Source organism: Chlorocebus sabaeus, chromosome 7 (genome assembly GCF_047675955.1).
Source record: "Chlorocebus sabaeus isolate Y175 chromosome 7, mChlSab1.0.hap1, whole genome shotgun sequence".
NCBI classification, from domain to species: Eukaryota; Metazoa; Chordata; class Mammalia; order Primates; family Cercopithecidae; genus Chlorocebus; species Chlorocebus sabaeus.
The window spans coordinates 91,901,943-91,926,745 of NC_132910.1; the positions used below are offsets into that span (position 1 = coordinate 91,901,943).

The following is a 24,803-nucleotide window of genomic DNA, read 5'->3' on the forward strand; positions in this document are numbered from 1 at the left end:
TCTCAGCTGGGCCAGGCGTGGGGGGCTAGGCCACACCCAAAGGCCTTCCAGGTTCCAATAGCTGAGGCCAGTGAATAGAGGGCCCTTCTCCTGTCCTGCCTTCTTTTTCCACCTTCCCAGGCCAGCAGGCTCCATCTTTTAAATTTGCTTCATGTTCCCTTGCGAATCCCAAGGAATTTCTATTTAAAATCTTTTAGAAATATACTAGTAAATATAAAAAAGAAATCTGTCTGCCCCAGCCCATCTGGCGGGCCCCATGGTATAACTCTGCCTAGTATAAACCTGCCTGAGAGAGTCCATAAGCACAGTGCTCAGTTCTTGGCAGACAGCAACTCAAGCTCATTTCACAGCCATTCTTCTTCAGAATGGCTCACATCTCTTAATCAATTCCCTTAGAACAGCAGAGCTAAGAGAAGGTTGGTGCCTGCCACTTGACTTACCTGAGAAAAACAAGGAAGCTATTATTATCCTTGGTCTTTGGACATAATCATGATTTAACAATAAATATGATGTTTTGAAATCCATAGCACCACCTCTGCAACTCAGGGATAGGCAACAAACTCAGGGAATACAGATGACACAAACACAAGCATCTGGTTCCATTTTATTAAAAAACAAAACCAAAAGAAATTTTGCAGTGAAATTTCCTGGAATTCACAACCCTCATTTTAAAATCTTTATAGTTGCAACATATTTTTTTAGCCAGTACATAAGAACACGATTGCCATTATTTACACGATAGTCTTCTATATAACAAAAATAACCATGTTGTAATGATTGAATGTTTCCAACTATCATCCTTGATTGATCGCTAGCCCATTATGAGACAAACTGATTATGCTCTCCAAGTACATAGAGAATAGAATAAAGCAAAATAAAAGTCTGTGTCTCCTAATAGAAGACAAATTCCTTTAAAGACAGTTACTTTTTTTCTTCAATTTCTTTGTATTTCAAGAGAGATATAAAGTGCCTTGAAAGAAGTAGGGTATGTGCCTGAGGTGGGGAAGAAGGAAAGAAATTTATACAGAACAAATTAAAAAACTACACTGCCTTAACTAATCATCTAAATATGCACACAACTTTGTACAGAAGATTAGTTTTGGGTAAAAAGGCTACATAATCCATTAGTACTTATTTCGGCAATTAAGAATTACCTAAAGTCCTGCAAATGTCATCAGGAGTGACATTTTTTGTGATTTTGGGTCAGATGCTATATAAATCAAGGAAGCTCAGTCACACAGTCTGAATATGGAGAGGACAGACAATGCCAAGATGGCACCATCATCTACGACCTGCAGACTAGCCAGAAAAATCTCGTGGGGAAGATAAGTAGACTTCACCCCAACATCAATCATTTTACAACAAAAGCATTTTGTTGGAAGCATTTGTTTACAATAAAAGTAATTTGTGTTAGGATAGGAAAAAAAAAAAAGCCTTTGGAATTTCCTCTTGCTAGTAGGGTGAAGATTGATTTATGATGTCATGTCTGATTATAATTGTAAATTCATTATTTGCAGACTTTTTTCCAGTGGGAAATAATGTGCTGTACAAAGTGGTTAAAATAAGTTGTTTCTTTTTCACATTTTTACGAGTGGCAATTGCTGGTTATGGTCTGCAGTCTACAAAACTGGGTATCACATATGTACTGCTTGAGAGTTTCCCCTGGAAACCAGAATAATCATCCTCCTAGCTCATGAACATTTTAAAGAACAATACCCCCCCTTTTTTTTTTTTTCCAGAAAATGAATGGAATGTAACTTTTCACAAATACAAAATTACTTCATTTTCTAAATGTAAGGGACACCCCTCTATAAAAATAACAGTCCCTTCCCACTCCCACCCCTACATCTCTTTCTAATTATAAAATGGTAGAACCATCTCAGATTACTAATGTGAAAGCAGGAAGTAAATACATTATGTACATGTACAAAACACATCACTATTTCACACCATTTACATTCATATGAAAGAAGTCCTTTTATTGATCTTCCTTTGCAATTTCACAAGAATAAAGTTGAGATAACTTACAAAAACAAGCAGTCCCTTGCTTATAACCGCACAGACATTCTAGCCAGAGGCATCTTCTTTGCAGACACAGCAACATTATCTTTCAACATTTTGCAGAAGTAAGGGCTGCCGACAGTGAGAAGATCTGTGGGGTCTCCTTCAACTTTTTAGAGTTTGTGACATTCTTTCCTCATTTGATAAATGTAGACCAAATTCTCAACTACCGAAGAAATTGTGTGATGAAAGGCAAGTAACTGGTTGTTGAATTTGTGACCCAAGTCAAATTAATTTGCTGAAAGAATAACTGCGATTATTCCAGCAGAGGGCACTCTGCCCCTTGCAATAACATCCTACTGAACAGTAAGTACCATAGATGCCAACACAAATTCAGACCGAAAAGTCCATGTATGCGTTAGTTCTTCAATTGCTCTACTATACCCATTAGTACCGGCAACAGTTTGGTATCTTCTTCAAAAGAGCAGGATATACTATATTTAGCTAGCTCTTATACATGAAAATTCTTTGGCTATTTAAAATCTTCACATTCTTAAAAAGAACAATATTCCGAGTTCAGTAAAGCGCTAGATTTGTTGGAAAGTTTTGAAGGAAAAGGGGACTAAACACTAGACTTCAAAGATGGTGTGGTACTAAGGCCACAATTCATTTTTTAGATTTCAGGATTTAGTAAGGTCAATCAACAGTCTGCAAGAGAAAACCCTATAAGGTTTAATGGTTTCATTCAACCATGCAACCCACCTTCACTTTCATTTATGAGAACATTAGGAGAAAATTCAACTAGTCAATGGAAGAAACATGTGTTCATTTGGATGGTGATCAGTCTTTGGTTTATATAGCACACATGGTCCCCACATTTTCCCTGCTTCTCCAAGCCTGTCACTTCACTAAGGATAACAGACCACAGATACTCTGTCAAGCAATGACTTTGGGTAATTAAGCGACCTTCTCTAAGGATTTTTCTCCCTGTGTTCAGACATCGCAGACCTCTTAGTAGATGTGTATATTTTTGTTTTATCATTATCATCAGCAAATATTTATCAGGTGACCATAGAGCAAATGGCTCTACATTAAGTGCAAACTTCAGTAGTAGCACAGGATTAGAAGATCTTTGATCATTGAAATTCCTGAAAAAGTCACTTGATTATGAAGCACTCAAGGCAGGTGAAGAGAGATGTGACTAACCTCAGCAAGTTCTTGTAGAACAAGCAGGCTTGCAATCAAATTGCTCGATATTAAGGGGCCACGTCTAGCGTCTGGACTTGCTTCATTAGTTCTGGGATGCTAATTTAGTGTCAATAAAAGGTGTAGAGTGGAAGAGTGTGGCTATTGACCTGTGGCTCTTTAAAAATTAATGTTCCTATTACACAGGGTCTGGGATTGAGTGAGGACAAAAGGAGGGAAAAGGAAGAGCTAAGAGATGATGAGAAACTCATATCAGCATCTTAAAATTAATTTATTTTTCAGGCAATCCGGACCTTCTTTGCCATCATGAGTATTTTAACTCATGAGTATTTAATTCCTTCAACACACAAACTCCCAAAAACCCAGGTCAGCTCTAAACCTAGGGATGAGCATTTATTTGGGGACAGCATGCACATTTTGTTAAGCACAGCAGCTTTCCAGCCCTGCTTTGACCAGCTTCCTGATCAGAGATCCTGCCATCCTCTTTTCTAACTTCCTGTAGAATGACACTCCCATCCCATTTTAACTGCCAACATCAAATGTATTCATCCATACAATGGCATGGATGAGGGATCTTGGTGGCCAAGAGCACTACATGAAGAACCATGCATCCCCACCTTAGGAGGGGAGTCTCTTTGTGTCTCTTTGTCAGTCTTCAGGAATTAGTGGCCCTCAGATCACTTACGATGAGCAAGCTCTAGTGCTAAGATGTTAGGAAGAATGGGCGTTCCAACACGTATAGTATACAAGTTTTTCCAAGAAATTCCAAACCTGGGGGCTCAGGCGAATGAGGAGGGTCAAATGCTGAGGGTGGGAGAAAGCAGACCTATACAGCATTCTGGAATTGTTGCTTTGCCATTATTTGTCCAGAAAACATTTATGGCAAGGAAGCCTGAAAACATGGCAATGGTTGTTAAGATGGGTTGTGATACAACTGGTGATATGAGAAGTGAAAATGAAACTGAGTCTATTAGGGAGGACATTGGTTTATAGCAAACTGGTTTGCCTCATCAGAAGTGAATATGGATATTGCTACACAATAAAAAGAAGAAAAACACCAAACACAGTAACAATGGTAATCACGATAATGATAATAACTCTGTAGGTATAGAACCTCCAGGTTTTTTTTTTTTTTTTTTGTTCTGAAGGTTATGTCAGAGTTTCTTGCAAGAGAGAAAACAAATTAGAAAAAAAGGGGGAGAGAGAAGATGGGAAAATAATTGATGTTATGTGTATACAAAGTAAGATATAGGCAGAGAAAAACAGATACAGACAGAAAAGGAAAAGAAATCTAAGTGAGAGAAAATATAAAAGTGCTACTGGAAATTGCCTTAGTGGCCTTAGTACCAGAAAAGGCTGGGCTCTGGCTCCACAGAGGGAGTGACTCCATATCCTAGATTTTTTGAAAAAGTTTTGATTCAAGGATTTATTCTTAAATCAGGGTGATACATTCACTGGATAACTAAATGTCATTTGATTTTTTATGCTCTGCAAAAATATCCATCTAAACAAAATTCATAAATAAGAAAGATCACTGGCATTGATTTGGTTTTGAGAGTATGGTAGCCTCAGAGATGTCAGGGCAGTGACTGAAATGGCCACTGGGCATGGTGCTTTTTGAAACGACCAAACCTAGACCTATGAATTTCCAGGATATTTCACCAGGGTGAAGGAAATGTTAAAAACAAGAAAATAAAACAAAACAAAAAAACCAAATGAACATTTTTGGACAGAGCTTTGCCTCTATGGTTCTGATCATTACCATGTGATGTCAAAAATGGGTAGGTACCTTTGCCACTTTTAATTTTCCACTTTCTCCAGACTCTACCTCTCCAACCAGAGTTGACACTCCTGGGGATATCAAGCCCCAGAGATTAAGTCAATGTTCAAAAGCTATATTCATAGTCAGGGGTCAGCTCTTCCAAAGGGACTAGCCGCACAGGAGGTAGCAGTTCCTAAAGGTAACCCTAAATTATTTCGAGTGAATGCAAATGCTCCTTTTCTTCCCCATAGCATTGGGGTGGCAGGTGGATGCTGACTTGGAGTAAAATGCTGGCTGTTGCAGGTGGTCATAATTCACCAAGTAGAGGCCAGATGATCACAGGCCCCCAAAGATTCTTTTTCAATAAGGCCACATACAGTCTTGAATTTGGAGTCAATACGTAATTTCTCATTCTTTCCTCCCAAGTCCATGAGTTTTCACTAAGCTGTGGGACTGGGGGACACTGGGAAAGGACTTTCACCAACCATGAAGAAGAAGAAGGGGTTGAGGTAAAGTTGGGTGATTTCAGTCTGGGGTTCTCTTTGGCTCCTAAGTGCCACATATCAGTCCAAGGGTTTGCCATAGAAGTGAGGGGTATAATTTTGTTTCAGCACCAAATCAGCACGGTTTGTGTGACTTTTAAGTAACAACTGGTCAGAGAAGTAATAACAAATGGTCATGGACATCAGTGATATGGTTAGAAAGTTCAAGCAGAAATTTTAAAAAGGGTTGCCTGAATCTTTATTCACCACAAAGTAAATGAACCTCTGGGCCTCTCATTAGGCGACTTGGGTGGTGTCCAGTTCTCCTGGAGGTAATTAAGGTTTTAACCTTCTTTTCTTTTGTAAGGGTCAGGGGATCTTGTGAGAATACTGGAGGAACTCTAGACCTGCATTGTCCAATTGGCAGCCACTAGCCACATGTGACTATCCAAATTGAGAGGTGCTGTGAGTGTAAAAGACACAATGGATTTAGAAGACTTAGTATACAAAAACATGTAAAACACGTCATTAATTTACATTACTGACATGTTGAAACAATATTAGGTTAAAGTACATGATTCAAATGATCTTTACCTGTTTCTTCTTACACTTTAAAATGTGGCTAGTAGAAAATTTAAAATTATGTCTGTGACTTGCATTATGTTTCTGTTAGACAGTGCTAGTCTAGACTCTTGCTACAGAAAAATGCACATCTGCTAATACACACACAGTTTGCATTTGCTTCTACAGGGTACACACACTCTCTGACATCTGTAGACTACTGGGTCTCCAGGTTAGAGTCTCTTGTTTGGGGGAGCTAAAGAAGGCTATAAGGAAGGGCTGTTCCCCTGTTCCCCTTTCTTTTGAAAGGGAAACTTTCTGGTTAAGCTTTTTTTTTTTTTCTTCTTTTTTTAAAACTATCAAAGCTACAGGAAAATCCTCCAGAAGCAAACCTTTGGTAAGTCGTGAATGGCAAAGGCTCAGGGGGTTTTGGGGTCAGATCTGCAAGCCTCGAGTTGGCCTTTCAGACCCCTCATTGTCTATGAGGCATCCTGTAAGTGCAGCTGTGGCCAGGGCTTGCATATACAATCAATTCCTGATTCACCTAGTTCTTGGCAGGAAGAGAAAATACTCGTTAATCAGAGGACTAAACAATCCAAAGTGCATTCTCTCTGGGAATGGAATATAATTTATATTTCTGTTGCTGTTGATTTATCCTTGTAATTCCACTGGACTAAAGTTAATACCAGTAATACTAAAATTTGTTTTGGGCAAAGCCAACTGAAGGAGGAGTCGGTGGCGCAAGCCTATGCTGACTGTGAAAAATAAACACCTTCGAGATCAAGAATCCCACAGTAAGAGCTAGGATTTGAAGGTATCCAGAGATTGCAAACTCTGTGACTAACAGTAATTTTTAAACAAGGCAAAGCAAACCAACTCCTACTTGGATTTAAAACTTCAATCATTTAGATTTTCATTCTCAGCAACACAGTTGTGTCAAGTCTCAAAGGCTGTTATTATATGGTACATGTCAGGTAACTCTACCTCCCCAAGCTATGAAGCCTGATTGCCACAAATCATAGCTATCTGCAAAAATGGGTCCTGCCTGTGAAAGGCTCATCAGTGGTCCTACAGCTAGAGGAGCTTGGGGACTCATGCTATTCAACCCTTCACTTTATAGATGGAGAAGCCGAGGCTTAGTAAAGCACGTGGTTCATCTAGGATTCTCGATTCAGAGCTCTCTTCATTCCTCCCTGCCTCTTTTCCCACACACAGAGAGTGGATTTCATTACAGGAAGCGCTGGACTCCTACGGAGATGCGACCTTTCTGAGGGTAATAATCATTTGCCTTGCCTGTCTACTTATAAACCATCAAATAGGAAATTGGTAAAGGTGGTGAAAAAAGAGCAGCTAGTATTCTCCCTTGACCTGCACTCCATGTTTCAGCAGGCGGCAAGGATTTACAGCAGAACCAAACTCTTTTTGAATGAGTATTAGTCTAATGAGGTGGAAAAGCCCCCATCAATACATAAAAACAACTCAGTGAGAAAAGCTTTCTTTCCTAGTTAATCCAAGCCGTGGCCTGGTCTTTGCCAGCTGCGTAGAGATAAGGTGATCCGTCTGATTGTTCAGAGACGCTATCAGTGACCTTAGTCATCTCTGTATCTGGATAGTCTGAATGTATTACAAAATTGCCCACTGAAAAAATAGCACATTTCTGTCATAGTTACAAAAAATGAATAAAAACAGAAACAGTTTAAAAATACCGTTGGGTTTCAGTATTTACTTGATACTTCTTTTCCCTTCCGTCTTACTTTGTCTATTTCAATCAGGATAAACTTGATTTAGCAAATTCTCATGCTGCATACTTTTTGGTTCAAATGATACAGCAGATCACACCTCGTTCCTCACTAGGCATCTGGACACACTCAGGGAGCCCTGGGAAGCAATCTGCTAGGGATTCACCTAAATCCTTCCACATGGTCTGGTGAGATTCAACAGAAGTGTGTTGAAATTAAGGTAAAAGCTTGGTGCTACTGCAGCCCCCACCATGTTTGCCATTGGACTTAAAAATGATTGGCTTTTCTCTAAAGCCTCCATCTTTTACAGAACCCACTTACAGAGGTAAGAAAAAAACTGTTCTAGCCCAGGGGAAACCAATGCAGCCGGCATTTTGTTTTCAATGGGAAGAAAATGTGGTATCTGGTTTTAAAACCAGCCCTACAACCACCAAAGACTGGATGCCTTGGAGGGGACTTCTGAGTTTAGAATTTCAGCCAAAGACTGTAAGACCCAGAAGAATGGAACGGCTTCCCTAGAGCTCCCTTCTCACGTCACGTGGGCCCTTAATCAAGCCTGGCAAGTGGAAGCCAGTGTGATGTGGCTTAAAATAACCAGCAGTGGCCTCAGCCGATTTAGAGCTTAGTGTTGGGGTCTCTGGCAGCTGGGATTTTTAAAGGCCCACTTAGAAGAACTTAGATTCTTAATGAAAGCTGGCCTTAGTCCATTTCAGGGTACGGAGGCACTTCTCAAAGCCATGCACACTTCATGCTGAGAGGCCAAGACCCCATATCTCAGAGATGGAATACAAACTGATCATAGCAGGAACTGGTGCTTCTAAACAGAAATCTGTACAAAAGCTGCAGTGAATCAAAGGAAAAACAAAGGAACAGATGGAAAGTAAACTACAAATAATCTTTAAAAAATTGCCAAAGAAATCAAACAACATGCGAAAAACAAGAACAATAAGACATGGAAAGAATTGAAATGAAACTAAGAAATCCTAAAGGTGGCCTTTCAGTCTGTTTTAGGAGCTTCTGAAGTGTATGTCTACATGGACATGGGAGTGGAAATCAGCTTTTAAATTCCCAGCTGCCAAGGCCACAGACTGCCGTACAGATGGAGAAACTGCATCCTGATTGACAAGACTTTGGATATTGCTTTTCGTCAGCATTCTTGAACAGAGTGCCCTGGAGTTGCCAAGGTGATCTGGAGGTGTGTGTGTGCCTGGTCCAAGTCTTGGAGCACTCCTCCCTTCCTTTCCCTTGGGTCCTACTATCTCTTTTCTTCTGGATTTGTCATTTCAAGATTTCACCTCTTCACAGTCCTGGTCAGTGGAAAGTTCTATATCAGACAGTCCAACCTCCATTGCCATGATCAAGGAGATGTCGGAATCGCTGCTTACAGCTGGCTCCTGCTCACCTGGGAGGAGAAAGCAAAGTTCACAGTGAATACTGAGCTATGTCTTTGCATGCTGGTTATTTCAGTACAATTGCCTGTAATAATATTTCTTTAAAGGCCAAGAGAAGGTATTAGAAAAATTGGGTATTCCATAAAAACTCTAGTTAAAGCCTCATCTCACATGGGTCAAAAAGTTAAATGCAAACAAAAGAAACTAGAAGAATAAAATATATCATCTAAGGATATGTCTAAGTAGGAAAATATATATCTACTATAAGTAGGGCAAGAAATTCTATTTAGAAAAGTAATTGGGCAATTCACAGAAGAAAAGATTTTTACATATGCGTAAAATTTAAAAATGTTTAACACATGTAAAATAAAATCAAAAGGCATATCAAACTCAGGAATTTGCAAAAAATTTCACAAAGGTTTCTATTCTTAACATATAGGAAGTTTTTAAATCAATAAGAAAACCAGTTCTATAGAAAAATGGACAAAGGCTACCATTACACAATTCATGGAAGAGTGTAATATAAATGACCGATAAATATAAGGTAAAAATAAGATACCCTTTTTTGTCTATGTAATCTTCACTCTTTAAAAAAGATAATATTACAGTTAAGGGTACGTTGAGGTAGGTAGGTACATGATATATTGCATATAGAACTGTAGAATTTTCACCCAGTAATTGCATTTCCAGCATGTATTATAGAGAAGTAACTGGAGATGCAAAACTACTCAGTTAAGCATAATTTACAGTAGCAAAACATTGCAAGTAACTTAAAGTCCAACAACAGAGAATATCTGAATAAACCTATTACTTTTAAAGGGCAATCTTGTTATAACCATTAAAATGATGTTTTCAAATAATTTGTAGTTACATGAGAAAATGTTCACAGTATACTGTTAAGTGAGAACAGAAATATTTAAAGCTTTGTATGCAATGGGGTCAACAGAGAAAGTTAAATGGAAGCAAGGAAACCAAAAATGCTAACGAGAGTCATGTCTGGGGTTGGGATTTATATTCATTTTCTTTTAACTTTTTTTTTCCCAGTTCTCCCAAATACTCTTTAATGAACATATATCACTTACTCATTCAAGACCTATCTACTGTGTCCCTACTGCACACTAAGGATTATGCTAGAGGCTATGGATATAGTGGAGAGCAAGACAATCCCTATCCTCAAGGAGCTTAGTGTCTGGTGGGAAGGTTGACTGTTCACTAGGCAATTACAACACAATGAGATAAGCACCAGGATGGAAGATGTACCGGGTATTACAGAATCAGGTAAGAGGGCTATGTAACCATATACTGGGTGCAATGTCTGAGTCCTAAAGGATAATCTGTATTATAGTCAGGTGAATAAGAAGAAATAATCTTTTAAGCAATAGCATGTGCAGATGGCTGGAGGTGATGGGGAGCTGTGGGCAGGCAGATATCAGAGGGTTTTTAATTTGACTGGAATGCAGAGTCAAGCTAGGGAATATGGACAGAGGAGGCCAGAGAGCTGAGCTGCATAAAGGCAGCTTTCAACCCCAAAGGTCTTATACTTTCTCTTACTTTGCAGAAGAAATATGCAATTAAAAAAACCAACAAAAATGTCTAAGTACTAAAGAATAATAATGGTTATAATACTTTTGTTCTGATAATCACTAATGTAATTTTTTCATGTTGTGACACAGTTAAGAAAAATACCTGAGTTTCACGAAGGACAGTGAATTCCTAAGATGTTTTAAAGGAGACAAATAAGAGAACTAACAAAGAATTATGGCCTGAAGAATCAGTTTCAAAGAAATAGGGTATTTTACAGGGAAATATCCAACCTAAAGACTAAGCTCTTATATGTTTCCTAGATCCATAATTGCAGGAAGTTCATAGCAATGTAACAGATCAATGGTTAAATGAAAACCCTGGAAGCATCTCTATAAAGATACAAGTCTTTGGTATTTAAAAACAGTGGCATTCAACAAATAGTCAAGAAAACTAGTCATTTAGAAAAAAGTGAAACTGGATCTGTGCCTCACACTTCACTGCAAGTGTGATGTGTGTGTGTGTGCACTTCCTTTCCATTTATCTTCTCCAGAGGAATCTGGTGCCTTTGATCCCTGACCTTCGGGGAATTCTCAAGTGCAAATAGAGATGGTTTTCACTTTCCCCATAGCTGATTCATGCTTGTTTTCTCAGCAGGGTCGTGGCGTGCTGTTGTGCAGGGTGTGTACTGCACTACTCCAGAGCACAGCTTCACTCTGGAGTCCGAGTGAGCAGTGGCTCCTGAAGTGGGGCAGGACACAACCCACACAGACGGATGCAAGGGCTTGCTGTGTCTCCAGTCTACTAAGTCATGGACTGTTCATCTGTTTTTTGCAGTTGCCTAGATTTTGTTATTGTCTCTTCTTGCATTTTACCAGTCCATGTTGTGCTCTGCCTTAAAAAAAATCCCTTCACTGTGGTTTTTGTGGAATTTCAGGAGAGACTGGGAGTGGCTTCAAATGGCAGGTTCACTCTTTTTGCTCAGTGCTCTTCTTAAGCATCATTTTTACAATAAGAACTATATATATATATGTGTGTGTGTGTGTGTGTGTGTGTATACTTCACACTTACGAGAACTGGGAATCTATATTCCTTTATACTCTATTCTAGCCTCTGCTATTAGTAACTGCATGTGTTATTTTGTCAAAATTGTTTTTCTTCTTCAGGGCTGAAGTTTAATTGTCTAGAAAATGAGAATTTGGACTGGATGCATTAGAGTCCTTTCCAGTTGTTGTTTATGCATGTTTATGTGTTGATGCCAATCCAGTACAGGGCCTCCTACATAGTGGGTTCCTGATGAATAATTATTAGACAGAATGACCACTGAGAAACAAAGTTGCCTTTTTTACAATTCTTCAGATTGTTTTTATTTTTGCAATTTTTTTCTTAATAAAAAAGGCCTGCTATTGTATATTTAGTACAAGTATGAACGAATGGGAGAATTCCCACTTGGAGGTGTAATGAAAGCTGAAATCTTATTCCTGGAGATAAAAAATGAGAGCTGTACTTTATAGGGAATTTAATTTCCACTTCTTTTCTTGCAGTGGCCCATCAATCAACTCGGCTCACAGGAAGCCAAAATTTTCAGCTCACAATTAAACCAAAGAGCTCATGATGGAATGAATTTATGACTTTCATATGGGTCCAGCAAAAAAATAAAAAAGCAGCACAGATAAAGAGCTGAGTTAGTTACAGTTCTATAGAGACAGAACTCACTGCTACCTACAGTGGCAGCTTCTCACCTTCATTCTGGCTTTGCAGCCACCAGCCTCAGCAGATCTCATAGTTTTCTAAATGGGAGTGTGTGAACTGAAAGAAAAAGGGGCCACAGGGACTGATGTAACTATGAGCTGCTGAATTCATGGTGCTACTTTGGAAATTAAGACTGTACTATACAGTGCAAGGCAAAGGTGAATTCAAATAAATGAAAATAGAGAAATTTACAAAAATGGTTCAATTTTTATGATATAACATTGCACCAATATCATCTAATCATTTTCCATTAAAAAACTTGTTTTTAAAATAATCTGAGGATGTGAAATTATTCTAAGTATGTCCTATATTTTTAATGAAACTTGGTTTGTTCCATAATTTTTAACAGTGTTTATCGTTTAATCAAGGCAGATGTTTTACTTTCAGGCTACAATAATATGAGTGAAAACTTTGTCAGCAAAATATTTAGAAGGTTCTCTGTAGGTAGTGCTAATTGGGGACGATAAGTAGCTATTAATAACATAAATGTTGACTGAATTTGCCTCCTTCTCTGCAAAAACTAACAAAAATTAATGTAAAAGTAATATTAGCCCTCATTGGATACAACCACCCTTTGATGTAGGTATTTTTATTCCAGTTTAGAGATGAAAAATACTCTTAGTCCATTTGACATAGTAGGATCATATCTATTTGATATACTTTCTTCCTTTGGTTTTCACATATTGTAAAACATTGAGAGATTTAAACAGGAGGTAATCTGATTTGCCTAACCTTTTAAGAGGTCACTCTTGCTGTTACAAGAAAAATATTGGCAGGACAATGGGCAGAAGGAATCCAGTTAGGAAACTATTACAGCAGAACAGAGGAAACATGGTGGCTTGTTGTGGTGATAAGGGTGGAGATAAGGGGACAAATGAAAGAATGATTTTGAATGAAGGATCCACAGGAAATGATGGACTAGCCAAGGGTAGTAAAAGAGGAGAAAGTAGACAATAATTCCCATGTTTTTGAGCAATACAGATACCATTTATTGAGCCAGAGAAACTGGAGAAGAAGCAGGTGTTAGAACTACATCAAGAGTTCAGGTTTGCATATGCTGTATTTGAGATGCCCAAGGTTGATGTGGAGCAGGCAGCCAGATACTTGAGTCTGGAGTTTAGAGGAGAGGCCATGACTATCAATACATTTGCAAGTCTTCAGTACAGAGAAGGTATTTTAAACCACAGAAGAGATGAGGTTTTTTTGTTTTTTGTTTTGTTTTGTTTTGTTTTAGGAAGCGATTGTAGCATGAGAAGATAAGGTCAGGGACAGAACTTGGTGAAACCCAAACATCGAGAGCCAAAGACTCAAACTGGTGACTCTGGATGCTGTTTTGTTTGGGCTGGACAATGTTTTGTTTTGTTTCAAATGTGAATTAGTTACCAATATTTGGAAGTCTGGACATTTCACATACAAATTTGTGTTTGAAATTTGTCTTGGAAAATGGAAGATATGGTAATATGTGCCTGATTCCCAGATGGACACCACTGGTGGGAGCTGAGAAAGAGGTGTGCCACTAGCCCAGGGGACACAGGCTCCAGGTTATCACAGTCACCAAATGGGCTACATCAGTGGTTCATACAGATTGCCTCGCCTGTGCAGACATTTATTTGAGTTTGAAGTCTCACAGTTAGGAGGAGAGCAGAAGAACAGCAGAGGAAGGTAATCTCCCAAAAGAGTCTGAAAATGGCCAGAGAATGGTAACAGGGAAACTAGAAGAATATAGTGTCATTGATTCATTTCCTCATTTTCCTTCAAATATACTCCTTCGTCTTTTATAAATAAAATCCATACCCAAGGAAAAGAGAGACTGTAGCATTACTGGATCGACTGGGGTGGACTTAAAGACTGATCCCAAGTGATCTCATTCTCTGTCTTCAATCTTCTTATCATAGTGTTACAGAGAGTCTGCTTAGATGGAGCAGAAAATACTGTATTTTATTTTATTAATTTATTTTTGAGACAGGGTCTCTCTCTGTCACCCAAACTGAGTGCAGTGGCATGATCTTGGCTCAGTGCACCCTCTGCCTCACAGCTGAAGCCATCCTCCCACCTCAGTCTCCCAAGTAGCTGGGACCACATACCTGTGCCACTACGCCCCGCTAATTTTTGTATTTTTGGTAGAGACAGGGTTTCATTCTCGCCCAGGCTGGTGTTGAACTCCTGGGCCCAAGCAATCCTTCTGCCTTGCCCTGCCAAAGTGCTGGGATTACAGGCATGGGCCACCATGCCTGGCCTATTCTATTTTAAATGGCGCTTTGTGACCTACTTTGTTCTCAAAACTATTGCTTTAATATATTTCCACTTGAATTCTGAGTAAAATCCATCAGTAGTCTAAACTGTGGTTAACCAAATAATTCTCAGTGGTGGGGTTTATTAATTCCATTTAGTCCATAAATTATTAATATCTTTGGTTTGGTTTATCTCCTTCCTCTTAAATACATAAAATGTTACCTAAAGACTCACAAGTTTCCCTTTGTGAAACAGGCATTGCAGTTGTAGTTCTGCTATGATTTTGATATAATTTTCGGTAACAGTGGGCCCCATGACAGTTCAAATTCTTTCCAACCATGAGAAGACAAGACTCTGAGATCTGCCCTGTTCAGTGCTGGGCATATCCAGGGCCTTTATCAGTTCTCTGGCTTAAGCTCATTCCATTATCAATGTTCCCATGTCAGGATCCTGCTGCACTCCTTCATAAAGAGGAGGCACTTGGTAAATATTTCTAGAATTGAGATAAAATTATAGATGCTTTCTGGTCACACAGGGCCTAAGTATTTTATTTTAATAGCTAATAACAATATTAATGCTTACTGAGTACTTAGTCCCTGCCAAGAACTATGCTTTATTTTATTTTTTTGAGACTGGGTTTTGCTGTCTTGCCCAGGCTGGAGCTTAGTGGTGCAATCACAGCTCACTGGAGTTTTACTCTGCCACCCAGGCTGGAATGCAGTGGCACAGTCTCGGCTCACAGCAGCCTCTGCCTCCTGGGTTCAACCGACTGTTCTGTCTCAACCTCCTGAGTAGCTGGGACTACAGGCATCTGCCACCACACCTGTGCAGCCTCCACTTGAGCGATTCTCCTGCCTCAGCCTGTTGAGTAGCTGATTTTTTTTTTTTTTTTAAAGTAGAGATGAGGTCTCACTATGTTGACTGGGCTGGTCTTGAACTTCTGATCTCAAGCAATCCTCCCTCCTTGGCCTCCCAAAGTACTGGGATTACAGACATGAGCTACCATGCCCAGCCTATGCTAAGTGCTTTAAATAATTTAATATTCTTAATTAACTATGACATGGAAAGTATTACTATTTCCATTTTCGGTTAATAAAACCAAGGCTCAAAAAGGTTTAAAATTCCACAGCTTACATAACAGTAAGAGTTGGAAACAGAATTCAAATCCTGGTTTTATCTGACTCCAGAGTCTGTGAACTTGACCATAATTACTCTTTTTTTTTTTTTGGTGAGAGACAGGGTCTTTCTCTATCACCCAGGCTGGAGTGCAGTGGGGTGACCATAGTTCACTGCAACCTTGAACTCCTGGGCTCAAGGACGCTTCTCACTTCAGTCTTCCAAGTAGCTGGGGCTACCTGCTGGCATGCACCACCCATATCTGACTAGTTAAAATATGTTTTTTTTTCATAGAAATGGAGTCTCACTATGTTGCTCAGGCTGGCTTTGAATTCCTGGCTTCAAGCCATCCTCCAAAGCACTAGGATTACAGGGGTGAGCCACCATGCCTGGCCCATAATCTGTTCTTGAGTTGAGATTCTTAACCTGAGGATTAGTTATTTGTAGGGTGGGGCTGGGGGATTAGGCATTTAAAATTACATACACACTTTTATAGCTACATAGAGGCCTTTTCCCTGTAGTTTTCATCAGATTCTCAACTCACAAAAGGCTAAGAACCATTCACTGAAATGATTTTGCATCCCTGGTGAGTTGGATAACACATTACAGTAAGCAACAGAATGGCTTGGTTTTGTTTGTGTGTGTGTTTTTTTTAAATGCATATTTTGGTAACACTAGCTAAGTGTTCTATTAACTTGACATGATAGTTTTCACATGAAGTCACTGCTTTCCTACTTAATCGTTTCTTTATGGTGGTTATTCAAAGCTAAAGCAGAAAACCATCCTTCCCCGAAGGAGGTTTATTTACTCTACTGCCTGTCTTATGAAAGAAGGCGCAGACCAGTAGCAGGCTGGCATAAGTCCTCCTGTGTTAGGAATTAACAAACATTGCCCTCAGAATAAGTGCTCTCTGTTTTGAGAGAAAATAAGGTGGTGGTGAATATAATCCCCCAGGTGGCCTATTCTCCAGGAGGTCTGGTGTTTGTATGCTGGAAGCTGCTTTGCATTACACAAAAGCTTATTTTTCCTCATGTACTTGAAAAGTAAGGTTTCAAAGAAAAATGGCATCTTTCTGTCCACTGCTACTGATGCTTATCTTCTTGAAAATAGGGCATCATTTCCAATCAACCCTGTATTGAACAAGAGCACCATAGGGAAGGCACTTTCAACCACATTGGTTGAATTATAATGTTGCTGTCTTTTCATCTCAGAATGTGAAATTCCCTTCAAGCTGGGGCAGTGTCTATATAGCCTGTCATAATCTTAGTGGGAAAGTTAATTAGACTTTAAATGCAGCATGTTTGCAATCAGGAAATGTGTTCCTTTGAATTCTTTTGCTTAGCAAGAATTTCTAAGGAGATAAACTACTTCCCATTTGGTTTATGTTTTCCCATTAATGAGTGGCCTCTGATGTGAGAATGGCAAGGTCTCTGGACTGCTTTCCTCAGAGGGTATGCAATAGGATGGATACTAATATCTAGCATGGACTGGCTCCTTCCTACATGCCAGGCATTGTGCTATGTCATTAAACATATCACACATCACCCTCACAATAATATCGCTATGATGACTTCACATGTTATAGGTGAGGGAGAGCACATAGAAGATGGAAGAAATGGGATCTCAAGCCATGCCAGTGAAATTTGACAGTTGCACTATTCTGGAATGGCAGAGCTACTAGAGTTCTATATGGCGGCCATGTTGCTCTTACAGACAAGACTCAGCCACATTTGGAAACCCAGCAGGCTTATGATACAAATTCATCCATTTGGCCAAGTGACTTCTAGAATTGTTCAGATATAACTGGCACTTTTGCCTTTTCAATTCCTGCTTCATAATTGCAAATATATACATGTTGTGGTCAAATTAGGAAAATTATTTCTTACCTTTCAGATGGGGAAGTTTAAAACATTGTTTTTATTTGGATTTGGTGAAGAAGAATTCCCTGGAAGCCTGTATATTAAATTAGATCACATAGTTAGGATTTCACTTTGCTTTTATCTCTTTGCTGTTGGTTTTCTTTCCCTGTGACACTTCACCTAGCAGGGGAAAGATTTTCTCCAACTGCTCAAATTCCTTACTGATTTCCTTGGCAGTTCATTCATTGAGTCATTCCTTACTAAGTGCCAAAAGGAGGCAATGTGATTCTTACATTAGTTTTACATTTGTTTTTGCAGGGAAGGAGGCAAAATCTAGTGCACATTCGTGTTGTCAACAGTTTCTTTACAATGCCCAATTAGTACTACCTATAGAGAACTTTAAACATTAAGCATAATATCTGGTAGATGAAAGACTTTTGATGAGTGTAAATATGATTGGTATGAAAAAGGAGTGTAAAAGAGAAAGTTTCCAAATGGATTTAGAGAGATAGGCAGAGTTCATACATATTTATCCATTTCTGAAACTGTATAAAATTATCTGTAGACCCCATTTATTCATTCAACAATTCACTTCATCTTTATTCAACAGGTGTTTATTGAACATGTATTAGGTACACAGCACTGTTGAAGAGCAGTGTGGAGAAAAGAAAGATGACCTAAGTACAGGCTCTGACTTTAAGGTGAATTTGATCTACTAAAAGAGATCAGATTTGTATCTAAAGAAATTTAATACAAGGTGACATACGCTAAAAGAGAGGTGTAAATAAAATGTTAAGGAAACAAAGGTGAGGGGAAAATATCACCTCCAAGTGGGTAACCAAGAGGATTCATGAAACAGGTTACCTGTAGGCTGGCCGTGAGGATCTGATTAGTATTGGGAAGTATGGAGGTAAATGGAATTCCTTTCAGAAGGGCCAGCATGACTATAGCAATCATCAGAGCAAATTTCAGGGCATGTGGATGGTTTGACTTGCCTGTGGCTTAGTGTGTGAAGAATGAGGAAGGGTTCAAAGAGGTCACTGTGGCTCCGAAAGTGTTGGCTGTGATTTCAATCAAATCAGAGGGAGAAAGATTCTCTATATCCCCATCAACACTTACTATTTTCTGTTTATTTTAAAATTTTATTTATTTTTAATATTAGCCATCCTAACAGGTTAAGGTGATATCTCATTGTGTGTGTGTGGTTTTTTTTTTTTTTGTTTTGTTTTGTTGTTGTTGTTGTTGTTATTCTGCAATAGAATCTTGTTCTATCGCCCAGGCTGGAGTGCAGTGGCACCATCTTGGCTCACTGCAATCTTCACCTCCCAGGCTCAAGCATTTCTTGTGCCTCAGCCTCCCGAGTAGCTGGGATTACAGGTTATGTACCACCATGCCCAGCTAATTTTTGTATTTTTAGTAGAGACAGGGTTTTACCATATTAGTGAGTCTGTTCTCGAACTCTTGGTCTCAAGTTGATACACCTGCTTTGGCCTCCCAAAGTGCTGTGATTACAGGCGTAAGCCACCACACCTGGCCTCATTGTGGTTTTGATTCAGATTTCCCTGATGATCGGTGATGTTAAGTATCTTTTTTATGCTTGTTGGCCATTTGTACTTTTTCTTAGGAAAATTATCTATTCACATCCTTTGCTTATGTTTCAGTAGGGTTATTTATGCTGTAATTTGACTTGTAGGAGTTCTTTGTGTATCCTGGATATTAATACCTTATCAAATATATGGTTTGCAAATATTTTCTGTCATTATGTAGCTTGTCTTTTCACTCTGTTGACTGTTTACTGTGTAGAAGATTTTAGTTTAATGTAGTACAATTTGTCTATTTTTGTTTTTGTTGCCTGTGCATTTGGTCATTTCCAAGAAATCCTTACCAAATACAATGCCATGAAGCTTCCCCCTTCTGTTTTCCTCTAGGAGTTTTACAGTTTCAGGTCTTAGATTTAGGTCTTTAATTCATTTGAGTGATTTTTTTTTGTATGCTTATGCTATAAGATAAGGGACCAATTACTTTCTTTTTCATGTGGACCTCCAGTTTTCTCTACACCATTTTTTGACACTATCCTTCCACCACTAGGTAGTCTTGGCTCACTGTTGAGGATTATTTGACCATATACATGAGGATCTCTATTCTGTTTCATTGGTCTGTATGTCTGTCTTTATGACAGCACCATATTATTTTGATTACTGTCATTCTGTAATACGTTTTGAAATTAGGAAGTGTGAGGCCTTTAGTTTAGTTCTTCTTTCTCATGATTGTTTTGGCTATTTGGAGTAAATATGAGTTTCAGAATTGTTTTTCTGTTTTTGCAAAAAAAAAAAAAATGCCATTGGGATTTTGATAAAGATTCCACTGAATTTACAGATTGCTTTGGGTAATATGGACATTTTAACAACATTGTCTTCCAATCTGTGAACATGGGATATCTTTCCATTTATTTATGTCTTAACTTTTTTAAGCAATGTTTTACAGTTTTCAGTGTACAAGTCTTTCACCTTGTTAAGTTTATTCCTAAGTATTTCACTTTTTTGATGCTATCATAAATGGAACTGTTTTCTTAATTTCCTTTCATATTGTTACTGTACAGAAGTTCAACTAATCTTTTATGTTAATTTTGTACCCTGCACTTTGGGAGGCTGAGGTGGGAGGATCACTTGAGCTCAGGAGTTCAAGACCAGCCCGGGCAATATAGCAAGATCTTATCTCTACAGATGAAAAAAAAACTAGCCTGGCATGGCGGCACATACCTGTGGACCCAGCTACTAGGGAGGCTAAGGTGGGAGGATTACTTGAGCCCAGGTTGAGGCTCCAGTGAGCTGTGATTGTGCCATTGCACTCCATCCTGGGTGGCAGAGCAAAATTCTGTCTCAAAAAGAAAAAAAATATTGCACCTAGAAACTTTGACTTTGCTGAATTAGTTTATTAGTTTTAAGAGCTTTTGAAATCTGTAATCTTTAAAGTTTTCTACATATAAGATCATGTCATTTTGTGAACAGAGATAATTTTATTTCCTCCTTTCCAATTTGGATGCTTTATTTATTTATTTATTTATTTCTTTATTTCCTAATTGCTCTGACTAGGACTTCCAGTACTGTGTTTAATAGAAGTGGTAAGAATTAGCATTCCTGTCTTGTTTCTGATCTTGGAAGAAAAGCTTTCTGTTTTTCACCACCTAGTATGATGTTAGCTATAGACTTTTCATACTTGGCCTTTCTTATGTTGAGAGAATTCTTCTATTCCTACTTTGTTGAATATTTTTATTATGAAAGCATGTTGAATTTCTTCAAATGCATTTTCTGCATCAATTGAGATAATCATGTGATTTTCATTCTTTGTTCTCTTAATGTGGTGTATTACACTGACTGATTTTTTTTGTATATTGAACCATCCTTGCATTCCAGGGATAAATCCCACTTGGTCACGGTATATAATCTTTTAATGTACTGTTTAAATTGATTTCCTTATATTCTGTCAAACATTTTTACATCAATATTCATTGGTTATATTGGTCTATAATTTTCTTTTCTTGTAGTATCTTTGTCTAGATTTGGTATCACAGCAATACAGGCCTCATAAAATAGTTTAGAAGTGTCCCCTCCTCTCCAGTTTTTTTTTTTTTTTTTTGAGAAGAACTCTCATAAACTCTTTTTTAAATGTGTGGGATAATTCTCCAGTAAAGCCATCTGGTCCTGGGTGTGTGTGTGTGTTTTTTGTTTGTTTGTTTGTTTGTTTTTTTACAAAAGGTCTTTTTATTACTGGTTCAATTGCCTTACTAGTGATAGGTCTGTTGCAATTTCCTATTTCTTCATGATTCAGTCATAATAGATTGCATTTGTCTAGGAATTTATACATTTCTTCTAGGTTATTCATAGGTGTATATCTGTCCACAGTAATCTCTTATAATCTTTTTTATTTATTTGGCATTAGTTGTAATGTCTCCTCTTTAATGTCTAACTATTTATTCAAGTCTTCTCTTTATTTTAATTAGTCTAGCTAAGGATCTGTCAGTTTGGTTGATCCTTTCAAAACACAAATTCTAAGTTTTATTGCTCTATTCCATTGTCTTTCTATTCTCTATTTCATTCATATTTGCTCTAATCTTTATTATTCCCTTGAAATTCTGCTAATTTTGAATTTGCTTTGTTTTCTTTTCTGTAGTTCCTTGAGGTATAAAGTTTGGTTCTTTGAGATCTTCCTTTTTTAATGTAGACATTTATTGATACAAACTTTCCTTTGTTTATTTTATTTTATTTTATTTTATTTTTTTTAATTTTAAGACAAGGTCTAGCTCTACAGCCCAGGCTGGAATGCAGTGGCATAATCTTGGTTCACTGCAACCTTCACCTTCTGGGCTCAAGCCATCCTCCCATTTCAGCCTCTCGAGTAGCTGGGACTACAGGCATGCATTATCACATCTGGATAATTTTTATATTTTTTGTAGAGATGCGGTTTCACCATTTTGCCCAGGCTCGTCTCAAACTTGTGAGCTCAAGGGATCCATCCACCTCAGCCTCCCAATGTGCTGGGATTACAAGCATGAGCCACCACACCTGGCCCCTTTCTACTTCTTTTATTGCCTCCCATAAGTCTTGGTACATTACCTTTTCGTTTTCATTTGTCTCAAGAGGTTTTCCAATTTACCTTGTGATTTCTTCTTTGACCCACTGGTTATTCAAGAGTGTGTTGTTGGTTGGGCATTGGGGCTGATGCCTATAAACCCAGCACTTTGGGAGGCCAAGGTGAGAGGATTGCTTGAACCCAGGAGGTTGAGACCAGGCTGGGCAACATAATGAGACTATATCTCTAAATGAAAAACAAAACAAAGCAAAATAGCCAAGCATAGTGACAAGTACCTGCAGGCCCAGCTACTTAGGAGGTGGAGGTAGGAGGATATCATGAGCCCAGGACTTCCAGGCTGCAGTCTCATGTCACTGCACTCTAGGCTGAGTGACAAAGCAAGACTCCATCTCTTTAAAAAAAGAGGATGTTGTTTAATTTCTACATTTTGATGAGCTTTCCAGTTTGCTATTGATTTCTAGTTTCATTTCACTGTGCCTAGAAAAGATACTTGGTATGATTTCAATCTTCTTAAATTTTTTTTTTCTTTCTTTCTTTTTTTTTTTTTTTTTGAGATGAAGTCTTAATCTGTCACCCAGACTGGAGTGCAGTGGTGCAATCTTGGCTCACTGCAAGCTCTGCCTCCCAGGTTCACGCCATTCTCCTGCCTCAGCCTCCTGACTAGCAGGACTATAGGTGCCCGCCACTATGCCCGGCTAATTTTTTGTATTTTCAGTAGAGATGGGGTTTCACAGTACTAGCCAGGATAGTCTCAATCTCCTGACCTCGTGATCTGCCTGCCTCAGCCTCCCAAAGTGCTGGGATTACAGGCGTGAGCCACTCAATCTTCTTAAATTTCTTAAGACTTGCTTTGTGGCCTAACATATGATCTATCCTTGAGAATATTTCATGTGCACTTGAGAAAAATGTGTCTTCTGCTACTGTTGGATGGAGTGTCCTGTATATGTCTATTCGATCCAACTGATCTATAGTGTTGTTCTATTCTACTTATGCCTATTGTTCTCAGTTTGGTTTTCTATCTATTTTTGAAAATGGGGTATTGAAATCTCTTACTCTTATTGTGTTACTATTTTCCCTTTAAATTCTGTACATGTTTGCTTCATATATTTGGGTACTCTGTTAGGTAAATATATATTAATAATTGTTATATCTTCCTGAATAATTAACCTTTTATCATTATATAAAGACATTCTTTGTCTCTTGTGACAGTTGCTTGCTTAGTCTATTTTTTTCTGATACGAGCACCTCTGTTCTCTTTGGTTACCATTTGCATGGAATATCTTTTTTCATCTTTTCCCTTTAGCTCAGGTGTGTTCTTAAATCTAAAGTGAGTGCCTTGTAGATGGCATATAGTTGCCTCTTGTTTTTCATTTATTTAGTCTTTTGGTCTGAGAGTTTAATCTATTCACAGTTAAAATAATTACTGATAGGGAAGTACTTATTATTTTTATCATTTTCTATGTTGTAGTTATCTCTCTTCTTCCCTCTCTTGATGCTTTCTTGTTAGTTTTGTTGATTTTTTTTTTGTAGTGCTATACTTTGATTTGTTTCTCATTTATCTTTTGTGTGCTTTTTTGGGTATTTTCTTTGTGGTTACTATAGAGATGACATAAAACATGTTAGAGCTATAATAATCTATTTTAAGCAGATAATGTCACATACCAAAACTCTACTCTTATATATTCCCTTCTACACTAAGTTATTGATGTTATAAATTATATCTTTGGTATATTTTACATCCATTAACATAGTTTTTTTCACCTTTGTCTTTTAAATTCTATATCAGAATTAAAAGTGATTTATGCACCACCATTACAGTATTTATGCACAACCCTTTACAGTATTCTCTGTTTGTCTACAGATTTACTTTTGCCATTGAGTTTCATGTTGCCATATGCTTTCATGTTACTATATAATATTCTTTTATTTCAACTTAAAGAACTCATTTTAGTATTTCTTGTAAGGCAGGTCTAGTGATGACAAACTCTCTCAGCTTTTGTTAATCTGGGTAAGTCTTTATTCCCCTTCAGTTTTGAGGACAGTTTTTCAGTATATAGTATTTTTCATTGCCATTTTTTCCCCTTTTTCTCAGTACTTTAAATATATCATCTCACTCTTTTCTGGCCTATAAGGTTTCTGCTAAGAAATCTGCTGATAATCATATGTAAGCTCCATTGTGTGTGATGAGTTAATTTTTTCTTGCTGCTTTCAAGATTCTATCTCTGTCTTTGACTTTGGACAATTTGATTATAATGTGTCTCAGTGTAGGCCTCTTTAAGTTTATCATATTTAGAGCTCACTGAACTTCTTGAATGTAGATGTTCATATCCTTCCTTACATTTAGGAAGCTTTCAGCCATTACACCTCTGAAGAAGCTCTTTGACTTTTTCTCTCTCCCTTTTTCTTTCAGAACTCTCATGATGCACATATTTGTCCACCTGATGGTACAGCATAAGTCCCTTAGGCTTTCTTTACTGTACTTCACTTTTTTTCTTTTTGCTCTTATGACTTGATAATTTCAAGTGACTTGTCCTCAAGTTCACTGATTCTTTCTTCTGTTTAATCAAGTCTGCTGTTAATCTCCCTCAGTA

The 24,803-nt window shown here is 38.1% G+C and overlaps 1 protein-coding gene across 1 annotated transcript in view; it reads right to left on the bottom strand.

Annotated features, from left to right (window-relative positions):
• Positions 1 to 592: 592 nt before the first annotated feature.
• The window catches only part of RNF150 (ring finger protein 150), a 271,783-nt gene continuing 247,572 nt past the window's right edge, over positions 593 to 24,803 (bottom strand). Inside the window, exon 7 of the mRNA XM_007999860.3 lies at positions 593 to 9,153. Coding sequence (XP_007998051.2) covers positions 9,035 to 9,153 — 119 coding nt within the window. The 3' untranslated portion in view covers positions 593 to 9,034. The remainder of the gene's footprint in view (positions 9,154 to 24,803) is intronic.